This window comes from Oncorhynchus kisutch, linkage group LG15, assembly GCF_002021735.2.
Source record: "Oncorhynchus kisutch isolate 150728-3 linkage group LG15, Okis_V2, whole genome shotgun sequence".
Classification (NCBI taxonomy): domain Eukaryota; kingdom Metazoa; phylum Chordata; class Actinopteri; order Salmoniformes; family Salmonidae; genus Oncorhynchus; species Oncorhynchus kisutch.
In genome coordinates this window covers 19,598,241-19,611,141 of record NC_034188.2, presented here as the reverse complement: position 1 = coordinate 19,611,141, position 12,901 = coordinate 19,598,241, and the positions used below count along the sequence as shown (strand labels likewise).

Below are 12,901 nucleotides of genomic sequence, written 5' to 3'. Positions count from 1 at the left end.
TGCCAAGCTTGTAGCATCATACTCAAGTAATCGATGGCAAAGGTGCTTCAACAAAGTACTGAGTAAAGGGTCTGAATTCTTATGTAAATGTGATATTTCATTTTTTTTTTTGCTTTGTCATTATGGAGTATTGTGTGTAGATTACAGCTGTAACATAACAAAATGTGGAAAAAGTCAAGGGGTCTGAATACTTTCAGGATGTCCTGTACTGTCTGAGCAGTGGAAGTCAGAAACTGTTAAAGGAATTCAACAATTCCTATATGTGTTCATTAATCAATTCAATTTAAATCACTCCGTCTGTTTCTAAGAATTTGTAAGATCCTTATTTGCATAAAATGGACAGAGACCAGTCTACCAAGATTAGCCAATAGCCTTTATTCTCGAGAGCGCTGGTCATAAATCAATGTACATTAGTTTATATATCACATATGACGTCATCGGTTTTAAAATGTCCCTCATCCTCTCCGACCAGGACAAAGCAGCTTCAAAAGTTCATTCCAACTCACTAGCGCACATACGTGACACACTATCTGGATTAACTCCTGAAGTCTCACCATAGTTTATTACTACTTAGCAGACAGTTCCAGCCCCCCCCCCCCCCCCAGATATGGAAAACCTAGAGGGGCTCTTGAGGTCTTTATTTTTTCGCCACAGAGTTATAGCTGAGTCGGTTCAAACATATGTTAAGGATCCTCTTTGCTTACTTTAGACACACACACACACACACACACATTCCTCTCTTCCCCCTCCAACCTAGTTGGAGCTGTGTTTTATTCTTTTTAATTACTCCTTGTTCATGCTACATAACCTCTAATCCCTAATTGTGAAGTTTCTGGGTAGAATTATTTATCTTAAACCTTGATAAAATATCTTAACAAAAACACAATTTTAAATGTATTCATTAAGTCACTCACTGTGTGACTGTCTGTCAGTTAATTTAGCTCCCATAATGCATAGTGTTACTTACAATATAGTGAGGCAACCAATTAAAATATTTCCTATAAGCAATCCATTAGATACATTTTAACAGTAGGCCAGTTCCAAACAGTCAACATTGAAGCAGGAACTCTGCTCTCAGCTAGGTAACCGGTTGAAATTTACAGCAAATGTCACTATTTTGAAAGACTTTGAGCAGGTAGGTCCTCACAGTGAGCAAGCTGCTTCCCTTGGTTTCTGTACTGTGTGTGTCTCTGGCTCTGCACCTCACATTGACTTTGAAAGAAGGAAGAAAGAGGTCCTCATCCATCAACTGAAAGTTTTATTGGATGCTTCCCAAATGCCATTTGGGATGCATCCATTGTGTAATCTTCCTGTGCTAGATTAATATTGTGTATTATAGGGTATAAATAACATGGTATAATAACTTATTTTGTATGTTGCCAATGCCACATTTTCTATGTTCAGACAGAGCTACTCTAGCAGTCTGTGTAATGTCAGAGGTCCCTCTTGAACTTTAAATGAGGCTTTTCAGAAGTTCAGCCAGTCAGTCCTTCTCTCCCAAAGACTTCCAGCTGGAGATGCTGCTCATTATTTAGCACAGTAGATGCATTTCTTTCCCAGCTTGTTTCAGATGCAATCAACCAGAAATGCTGAGATACATCTGCCCCCTCAGAGTTCCCTGCCCCAGAGTTCTCTGCCCCCCCAGAGCTCCCATGACATTGTTCTATGATGGGTTTGTCACTTGTATTTTTTAAGACTGCAGCTTTATTCACACACAGATGATTCTCACTTTGACAAACCCATCCTAGTGAATGGATAGTCTTCAGTAGGGGTGAGTGTGTTTTGTTCAAAGCACACATCTGTATGTAGGCTTTCCAGTAAATGCACACTTCCTCTGTCATGCCTGCTATCATGGCTCAGAAGCCATGATGTCATGTCTGGTGTCGTGCCTCATTAAAATGAAAGAGCTGTGACTGCAGTATGGATCAGTATCAGCTATGTTCTCTCCAGCCCCTCTGTACAGAGATCTGTCATGAGGACAGATTGCCCTCTAAAGCTGAATACCAAATCTCTGATGGCTGGCCAGCCTTTATCCTGCCTGGAGTCCAATTGAGGGAAAAAAACTAAGCGCTACAATTAATTCCATTGATTTGACTTTAAGTTTATCAGCCCTAATCAGCTTACACAAAGATACTGGCATTGCCTGTGCAGTAAGGAAACGCTCCTCTGTAGTGTGCAGAACAAAAAAGTAAATGTAGGAGACAGCAGTGTGTGCTCTGTGATGAGCCCCACCCTTCTCTCACTCTCTAACCCCCCCCCCCCCCCCCCCCCCCCCTCTCCCAGGCAGGAGGAGTTGCCCAAGCCCTTCCCCCTGCACCAGTGTCTGCAGAGCCCTGAGGAGGAGCTACGGTTCCTGCGCTGCTGTGCCCGCCTGCTCATGCTGTGCCTGCTGCCCACACGAGACGCCCGCTCCTACAGCCTGCGCGTGGTTCTAGTGGAGGTTATCACCACCAAAGGTACACAGACAGCCAGGGACACACCGTCCTCCCTCTCTAAAGCTTATCCATTATTCATTCAACACAGGGACTGATTCACCATGCGTCCCAAATTGCACCCTATACCCTTTATTGTGCACTACTTTTGATCAAGGCCCAAAACCTATGGGAAATTGTCCCAAATGGCACCCTTAATCAGTGAATTGGAAATCTGTTTCATGTAACAATGGCATGATGAGCAATGATGTGGGCTGGATGATGTGCCAGAGCTCCAACTGAATGACTTGTCTGCTACTGTATTTATGTTGTTAGGAGGAGGGGAAATGCTCTCGCATGCTTCTCGCTGTACTAACCAAAAAACATTGAACAACCAGATACTGGTATTAAAATATGAATGACTATGGACTGTCTCTGAAGACGTTATGTGACGCGAAAATCAAAAGGCAACACCAATCAGAAAAGGGCTGTGTATTTTACTTCCTTGTGAACTGACTTGCTGTGCCATCACAGATGTGGTTTTGTGAATAGCAGTGAAGGCTGCTTGACTGCAGACCAAGGAGTCAGAGCTAAATGGGCTGTCAAGAAGGTGTGGGGGCGATTTGTTTATCTTGCAGGCACAGATGGATGACAAAAATATACTTCCAGACCTCTAATTATTTCTTCATTACCACCGTTACTTAGCAACATCCCTCCTTCAAGGTACTGAACATGTTAGATTTGCACAGTTTTTTTTTTTACCCCCACTCTCCTGTCATGGTGTTGGTGAGGTTTTAAGAGCATCCAAAATGCTCAACGTTACTGCTCGACATTAGTGCTGCTCGACATTAGTCAGATATGTTATCAGATTTCAATGTTATTGTTTATGTTATCTGTTTTTTGGGGGCATTTCTTCTTTTTTGTAATTTGTTTATTTTATTTGATCTCACAACAAAGTAATGCGATTAGAGGATAGATTTGATTTCTTGAACAATGGGACGTTGTATTCTAACTGAGCTCAACCTGAGGCCAGGCTCTAGTACTTCTATGGGTTTCCATGGAGGACTGACTGGGTGGAGAGAGGTGTACCTCCCAAATGGCACCCTATTTCCAATGTAGTGCACTACTTTTGAACAGTGCATAGGGCATTGTTCAAAAGTAGTGGACTCTGTAGGAAATAGGGTGCCATTTGGGACACAACCAGAGAGGGTGAAGTCTGGGGAAATGTACTGACCGCTGCCCTCTGTACCAAGGCTGGGGGCTGCCTGGAGTGGCCAATCTCTGATTCCATTTGCCAGAGATTATCTCTGAAATCACCATTAGAAAGCCATTCCACCAGCTATGTGTGAGAAATCTGATAGTTTGCTTTGCATCACAGCAGCACAGCGCTCGGAAATGTTTGCAGTCACACATAAAGCATATCAGATCTTTCAGTGTTTGGCTGAAAACCCTGTAAACTGAAATGGAATAGAAACCTCTAAGCCACACACTAAAATGTTCCCAACACACATCAGCAAAGCTTTCATCTAGTGCACACCATCTAGCTTGGTGCAGATGATGCCTGTTCTCAGTATTAATACCCATCAGAAGCAAGCAAAACCAGAGGGATGTCTGCAGCTCTCTCAGATCTCAATATTAGTGACTTGAAGGAAATATGTGGGGGGGGGGTGTCGCAGCAAGAGTGGAGGATGAGGGGAGTGGTTCCTGTTCCAGCCCATAGACCCCCCCCCCCCCCCCCCCCCTCCCGTGGTGCTGTAGCCATCCAACCAGCTGTCAGAATGATGAAACCCCTGAGGAAGGTGCCTCAAATGGCACCCTATTCTCCACATCAGGATTTCCCAACTCGGTCCCCGGGGACCCCATGTTTTGGTTTCTGCCCTAGTGCTACACAGCTGATTCAAATAATCAAAGCTTAATTATGAGTTTGATTATTTGAATCAGCTGTGTAGTGCTAGGGCAGAAACCAAAATGTGCGCACAGGGGGGGCTGCAGGACCGAGTTTGGGAAACCCTGCTCTACAAAGTGCACTCCTTTATGGGCCCTGTTCAAAACCAATGCATTATATAGTGAGATGGGAGCCATTTTGGACATAGCCCTGGCCTACTGCCTGCCAGTCTCAGCCTTTACCAGTTCAGCTGTTTATGGCTTCTTGTGTAAGCATGTATGAGTCACCCCTTCCCTTATAAAACATTTATCTCCTCCATAAAAATGAAATATGAAGAAGCCCAGTAAGATAGCCAGTGACATCTGAAGGCAGTCCAGACATGCCATTGTAATAAAGGTAATCCAGGATAGTGTGTGGTTGAGGAAGAGAGGAGGCTTTTACATTCAAAGATGGCTCTTTAGTTTGTGCTTGTCAGAGGATGTCACTTTACAACATTAGCTAGTGTGTGTGTCTAAATGATTAAGCTGGAGCATGCCACACTATAACCCTGTTTTCTACTGTGTGTGTGCAGTGCTGAAGCCGCTGGTGGAGGTGCTGAGTGACCCAGACTTCCTGAACCTCATGCTGCTGTCTCAGCTGGAGCACCGCGAGCAGCTCAACGAGCACCACAAGAAGGCCTATACCTACGCCCCGTCCTACGAGGAGTTCATCAAGCTCATCAGCTCCTCCTCAGACATCGACTTCCTCAAACAGCTCAGGTACAGACAGAGCAGCCCAACCCTGCTTCTGAGTGTGGGTCGTATGTGTGTCGATGTCCTGACTGACACAGAAGATCTCCAGTTTACTCATTAGCCATGCCGACACGTACACCTCAACCACACTGTCTCGTGTCACCCTGACTTGCGTGCGTCATCATACCAACACGTCACACCGTCTCTCCCCTTTAGTGCTGAGAGATTAGTGCATTTTGAAGCCCGTCGGGTTTTGGTTCAGTTTATTTTTAAATGATCCATTTAAATGTTTTAAACAATACATGCATTATGTGGGTTCAATGCTGTAACAGCACAAAACAAGATGGTAGTGCGTGACTGCGCTTTACTATCACTTATTAGGCTCTAACCATTTCAGTTGTGTATGTTATTTTATTCCAAGTCATCTCATCTCTGCTCAGGCAGTATTAGCCAGACAGCCTTTTATCTCAGTGCTCCCAAAAGAGTAATCAACAGAGTCATCCTGGCTAGCTGTCTGACGAAATCACTGTTTTAGTAGTACTTCATAGTAGATAAGTCATACTTTGTAAAACTGCTAAATAACAACTATCAATCAATTAGATATATTGGCGGGTAGAGATGCCTAACAACCGCTCTCTATCTGTCTGGTGTATCCATCTTTCTTCCTCTCTGTCTGCCGCCCCCACAAGCATGTTTTCCCAGCAAGAACCAATGAGAACAGGCAGCTGTAGGCGCAATGGATTCTGGTCATTGTAGTTAATTACCATGTTTTCTGCTCTTAAGTCACCCTGAGTGACAAACCTATGTGTTTGTGAGCCTCTGTATACCTGCTTCTCTGTGTCCCTAAGCATAGAGAGCTCTCCTGTCTGACAGCCTCATTCGTGACTCCCTCTCCCCTTGTCACAGCCCTGTGTTTATCATTGATATACAGCGCAGCTTTTCATGAAATGACACTAGGACCAAAACAATCCCTGGCTGCAGCCTCTGATCAGGGTGCTTTACCACCTCTTGGTGTTGGGCCGTGCTGTGTTCAGCTCTCCTGCAGGCTACAGTCATTACTCCCCCCAGCGCCACACTCTTATGAGCCATGCCAACCGGATGAAGATTCTTGTAGGATCTAAACATGGTTTGTTTGTGAATAAAGGTACGAGGTGGAGCTTGTGAGTGTGCAGGTTCTATTTTATTAAGTCAGCCTGTCGCCCTGACACAGCGCCGCTGGCTGGGTCAGCCTGTCACCGTGCTGCTGGCTGGGTCAGCCTGTCGCCCTGACACCGCGCCGCTGGCTGGGTCAGCCTGTCGCCCTGACACCGCGCCGCTGGCTGGGTCAGCCTGTCGCCCTGACACCGCGTCGCTGGCTGGGTCAGCCTGTCGCCCTGACACCGCGCCGCTGGCTGGGTCAGCCTGTCGCCCTGACACCGCGCCGCTGGCTGGGTCAGCCTGTCGCCCTGACACCGCGCCGCTGGCTGGGTCAGCCTGTCGCCCTGACACCGCGCCGCTGGCTGGGTCAGCCTGTCGCCCTGACACCGCGCCGCTGGCTGGGTCAGCCTGTCGCCCTGACACCGCGCCGCTGGCTGGGTCAGCCTGTCGCCCTGACACCGCGCCGCTGGCTGGGTCAGCCTGTCGCCCTGACACCGCGCCGCTGGCTGGGTCAGCCTGTCGCCCTGACACCGCGCCGCTGGCTGGGTCAGCCTGTCGCCCTGACACCGCGCCGCTGGCTGGGTCAGCCTGTCGCCCTGACACCGCGCCGCTGGCTGGGTCAGCCTGTCGCCCTGACACCGCGCCGCTGACTGGGTCAGCCTGTCGCCCTGACACCGCGCCGCTGGCTGGGTCAGCCTGTCGCCCTGACACCGCGCCGCTGGCTGGGTCAGCCTGTCGCCCTGACACCGCGCCGCTGGCTGGGTCAGCCTGTCGCCCTGACACCGCGCCGCTGGCTGGGTCAGCCTGTCGCCCTGACACCGCGCCGCTGGCTGGGTCAGCCTGTCGCCCTGACACCGCGCCGCTGGCTGGGTCAGCCTGTCGCCCTGACACCGTGCCGCTGACTGGGTCAGCCTGACACCGCGCCGCTGGCTGGGTCAGCCTGTCGCCCTGACACCGCGCCGCTGACTGGGTCATAAGGGATCATAGCTTTCACCTGGTCCATCTCATGGACAGAGCAGATTTTCCTAATGTTTTGTAAGTTTGGCGTCACTTAGAAATGTCCTTGTTTTTGAAAGAAAAGCACTTTTTTTTGTCCATTTAAAATGAGGCCCATTATCAGCAACCATCACTCCTGTGTTCCAATGTCACGTTGTGTTAGCTAATCCAAGTTTAGCATTTTAAAAGGCTAATTGATCATTAGAAAACCCTTTTGCAATTATGTTAGCACAGCTGAAAACTGTTGTTCTGATTTTAAAGAAGCAATAAAACTGTCGTTTAGACTAGTTGAGTATCTGGAGCATCAGCAGTTGTGGGTTCGATTACAGGCTCAAAATGGTTCTGAGAAATGAAGGCTATTCCATGCGAGAAACTGAAGATCTGGTGCAACGCTGTGTAGTACTACCTTCACAGAACAATTCTAACTGGCTCTAACCAGAATAGAAAGAGGAGTGGGAAGTCCCGGTGCACAACTGCGCAAGAGTACATTAGTGTCTAGTATGAGAAACCGACGCCTCACAAGTCCTCAACTGGCAGCTTCATTAAATAAAACCTGCAAAACACCAGTCTCAGTCAACAGTGAAGAGGTGACTCCGGGATGCTGGCCTTCTAGACAGAGTTGCAGAGAAAAAGCCATAACTCAGACTGGCCAATAAAAAGAAAAGATTAAGATGGGTAGAAGAACATGCACACTGAACAAAGGAACTCTGTCCTGCTTGATTTTTGCTCTGACGTGTACTGTCAACTGTGGGACTTTATATAGACAGGTGTGTGCCTTTCTACAGGTTGACTCCAAGTTGTAGATGCATCTTAAGGATGATCAATGGAAACAGGATGCACCTCAGCTCAATTTCAAGTCTCAAAGCAAAGGGTTTGAATACTTACGTAAATAAGGTATTTTAGTTTTTTAAATAATTTACAAAAATATCAACCTGTTTTCGCTTTGTCATTATGGGGCATTGTGTGTAGATTGAGGATATATATATATATATTTGTTTTTTTAATCCATTTTAGAATAAGGTGTACTGTAACTTTTTCCACATTTTGTTAAGAGATCTGAAGAGCTTCCGAAATGTGTGTGCAGACACACAGGTTAAATAATTATTTTTAAGCCTTGAGACAATTTGAGAGCTGTAGTGTGTGTGTGTGTGTGCCATTCAGAGGGTGAATGGGCCAGACAAAATATTTAAGTGCCTTTGAACAGAGTATGGTAGAAGGTGCCAGGCGCACTTGTTTGTCAAGAACTGCAACGCTGCTGAGTTTTTCACACTCGCACACAGGAAACTTATCAAGAAGTGTCCATCACCCAAATGACATCCAGCGAACTTTACACATCTGTGGGGAAGCGTTGGAGTCAACATGAGCCAGCATCCCTGTGTAACACTTTCGACACCTTGTAGAGTCCATGCCCTGAGGAATTCAGGCTGTTCTGAGGGCAAAAGGGGGTGCAACTCAATATTAGGAAGGTGTTCCTAATGTTTTGTACACTCCGTGTACATGCATACAGAAATACAGTGCCTTCAGAAAGTATTCATGCCCCTGGACTTATTCCAGAGTTTTGTTACAGCCTGAATTCTAATTTTATTAAAGCACTTCTGACCCATTTACACATAATACCCCATAATGACAAACGGTAAGTATTCACACCCCTTTGCTATGACACTTCAAATTGAGCTCCGGTGCATCTAGTACATTTTTTTTATCATCCTTGAAATGTCACTACAACTTGATTGGAGTCCATCTGTGAACAATTCAATTCTTTGGAGGTGATTTAGAAACACACCTGTCTATATAAGGTCCCACATTTGACAGTGTATGTCAGAGCAGAAACTATACCATGCAGTCCAATAAACTCTCTGTAGTTCTGAGAGAATTGTGATAAGGCATATATTTGGGAAATTGAAAAAAAAAATCTGGAACTACCTAAACTCTGACCAGAGCTGGTCGTCTGACCAAACTGAGCAACCGGGCAATAAGACCTTGGTCAGGGAGGTGACCAAGAACCCAATGACCACTCTGACAGAACTACAGAGTTCCATGGCTGAGATAGGAGAACCTGCCAGAAGGACAACGGTCTCCACAGCACTGCACGTGACCGCTGCTCCCCATCTAACTTAATAGAGCTTGAGAAAATATGCAATGAAGAATTGGGGAAAATCCACATGTGCAAAGCTTATACAGACATACCCGAGACCACTCAAAGCTTATACAGACATACCCGAGACCACTCAAAGCTTATACAGACATACCCGAGACCACTCAAAGCTTATACAGACATACCCGAGGCCACTCAAAGCTTATACAGACATACCCGAGGCCACTCAAAGCTTATACAGACATACCCGACACCACTCAAAGCTTATACAGACATACCCGAGACCACTCAAAGCTTATACAGACATACCCGAGACCACTCAAAGCTTATACAGACATACCCGAGACCACTCAAAGCTTATACAGACATACCCGAGACCACTCAAAGCTTATACAGACATACCCGAGACCACTCAAAGCTTATACAGACATACCCGAGGCCACTCAAAGCTTATACAGACATACCCGAGGCCACTCAAAGCTTATACAGACATACCCGAGGCCACTCAAAGCTTATACAGACATACCCGAGACCACTCAAAGCTTATACAGACATACCCGAGACCACTCAAAGCTGTAATCACCACCAAAGGTATTCTACAAAGTATTGACTCGGGTGTGAATACTTATGCAAATTATTTTTGTATTTCATTTTAAGTTTGCAAACATTTCTAAACATGTTTTTACTTTGTCATAATGGGGTATTGTGTGTAGATGGGTGAGAAGAAAAATCTATTAAATCCATTTTGAATTCCGGCTATAATACAGGATGTGGAATAAGTCAAGGGGTATAAATACTTTCTGAAGGCACTGTGCATGCAGCTGGTGTTCAGCCTGCCTTGTGCCTGACGATCAGAAACTGCATTGGAGGACTGATGTATTCGTCCCAAATGACACCCTATTCCCTATAGTGCGCTACTTTTGACCAGAGCCCTATGCTAGTGAACTCTATAGGGATGAGGGTGCCATTTGGGATGCAGCCATTGAATGCCCTGTAGTTACTAGTGTATGATAAATCAGCAAAGCATCTTATAATACCGGATCCATCACAACTGTGGATCAGTCCAATCTTTCTGTATGGCACTCTCAAAGGCAAGGATTTCATACGCTTTAATCGTTAAAACTAGTCATGTTATCCACATCGATCACAAGATATAGACCCTTTTATTTTTTTCGTTGCTAATTTGAAACTATATTGATCCAACTGTAAAAAAAAATTCTTAAGCACTCTGAGCCTTGGCAATGCTCTCTTGTACTAAGCAGCTGGCTAAAATGTTGCAAGGACAGCCTGCTACATTATCTAAGGATGACTCATATGTATCTACTGTTGGTAGTCTGTTTACCAGAGGTGTCTGATCTGATTCTCAGTTACGGAAATCATTTAGGCTAAAGTGTTAGTTCTCTTGCCGTGTCCAACAGTTTAAATCAGTGGATTTACTTTTTAGGCATTTAACAGAGGCTCTTTATCAGTCGACTTACAGGAGCAATTAGGGTTAAGTGCGTTGCATTAGGGCACATCAACAGATTTCTCTCCTAGTCGACTCGGGGATTCGAACCAGCGACCTTTTTGTTACTGGCCCAACGCTCTTAACTGCTAGGCTACCTGCTGGATATAAGGCTTTTCACTTGTGCGATAATTGCAGTATGCAGACAGCTAAATTAGCTAGTTTAGCATGGTAGATGTAACCATATTTAAGCCCACTGATGACGTGGAGCTCTAGCTTAAATTACACCGAACCTGCCGTGTCTGTATACCTTACTGCTGGGTTTCCATGGGAACTGAGCTTCAGTAAGATGACATGTACTGTAGCAGAGCGCTTTATCAGGGAATCAAGAACAGGGTTTTTATCAGTGTAACGGGGGTTTTATATCACTGTAACAGGTCTCTAAAACAGGGGGGTTTAATCACTGTAACAGGTTTCTAAAATGAGGGTGTAACGGCTTTCTTGTGGTGAAGGAGAGTCGGACCAAAATGCAGCGTGATGGTGATTCATGATATTTTAATGAAGGAAAAAACGATACATGAAGAAACTACAAAATAATGAAAATGTGAAAACCGAAATAGTCCTATCTGGTGAAAACACAGAGACAGGAACAATCACCCACGAAACACTCAAAGAATATGGCTGCCTAAATATGGTTCCCAATCAGAGACAACGATAAACACCTGCCTCTGATTGAGAACCACTCCAGACAGCCATAGACTTTGCTAGATACCCCCACTAAGCCACACACCCAATACCTAACAAAAACCCTAAGACAAAACACACCACAATAAACCCATGTCACACCCCGGCCTGACCAAATAAATAAAGACAAACACAATATACTTTGACCAGGGCGTGACAGAGTGTTTTATATCACTATAAAGGGGGTTTTATATCACTACCAGTTTTTTTTTATTTTTTATATCACTAACGGGGGATTTATATCACTGAAACAGGTCTCTAAAACGGGGGTTTTATATCACTTTTTTTGTAATACAAATCTCAACTTCTTTTGTTTCTGTTTTATACCACTATAATGCTCCAGGGCTAATTTAGTTAGCATTTTGGCATGTTTTTATAGAATTGGAAAATAAAAGTTATAAAGCTAACATCCCTTATCACTACAACATGTCTCTAAAACAGGGGTGTTTATATCACTAATGCACAGCAAATACTTAAATTGTTTAAGCATATATTGCAGAACAGTGAACATGTTTGCATTGAACTTGAAAATATTTATAAAATATGTTTAATTAATTTAAATCAGCCTATTCCCTATATAGTGCACTACTTTTGACCAGAGACATGGGCCCTGGTTAAATGTAGTTTACTATATAGGGAAGTGTTCCATTTGGGACACAGTGTTCCCATACAGGCAGTGGTTGATGATGCCTTCACTATTTTGTGCTGTATTATGTCAATACCCCGTAATGACAAATCAAAAATGGGTTTTTAGACATTTTAAGTAACGTATTAAGCGATTACAGCCTTGAGTCTTCTCAGGTATGACACTACAAACTTGGCACACCTGTATTTGGGGAGTTTCTCCCATTCTTCTCTGCAGATCCTCTCAAGCTCTGTCAGGTTGGATGGGGAGTGTTGCTGCACAGCTAATTTCAGGTTGGGTTCAAGTCCGGGACTGGCTGGGTCACACAAGGACGCCCCAGTCTGAGGTCCTGAGTGCTCTGGAGCAGGTTTTCATCAAGGTTCTCTCTGTACTTTGCTCTGTTCATCTTTCCCTCGATCCTGACTAGTCTCCCAGTTCCTGCTGCTGAAAAACATCCCCACAGCATGATGCTGCCACCACCATGCTTCACCGTAGGGGTGGTGCCAGCTTTCTTCCAGACGTGACGCTTCGCATGGAAGGTTCTCCTATTTCCACAGAGAAACTCTAGAGCTCTGTCAGTGTCCACTGGGTTCTTGGTCACCTCCCTGACCAAGGCCCTTCTCCCCCAATTGCTCAGTTTAGCTGGGCTGCCAGCTCTAGGAGGAATCTTGGTGGTTCCAAACTTCTTCCAGTTAAGAATGATGGAGGCCACGGTGTTCTTGGGGACATTCAATGCTGCAGAAGGCTTTTGGTACCCTTCCCCAGATCTGTGCCTCGACACAATCCTGTCTCCGAGCTCTACGGACAATTTCTTCGATCTCATGGCTTGGTTT

General features: G+C 45.3%; 1 protein-coding gene across 2 annotated transcripts in view; it reads left to right on the top strand.

Moving 5' to 3' along the window:
- snx25 (sorting nexin 25) overlaps nucleotides 1–12,901 on the top strand; it is a 55,815-nt gene that overhangs the window by 9,202 nt on the left and 33,712 nt on the right. For both annotated transcript variants that reach the window (XR_004202992.1, XM_020502100.2), the window contains exons 4-5: nucleotides 2,284–2,456; nucleotides 4,868–5,054. Coding sequence is in view for 1 of the 2 variants with exons in the window: in XM_020502100.2 (XP_020357689.1) it covers nucleotides 2,284–2,456; nucleotides 4,868–5,054 (360 nt within the window). In the remaining variant the exon portion in view is untranslated. The remainder of the gene's footprint in view (nucleotides 1–2,283; nucleotides 2,457–4,867; nucleotides 5,055–12,901) is intronic.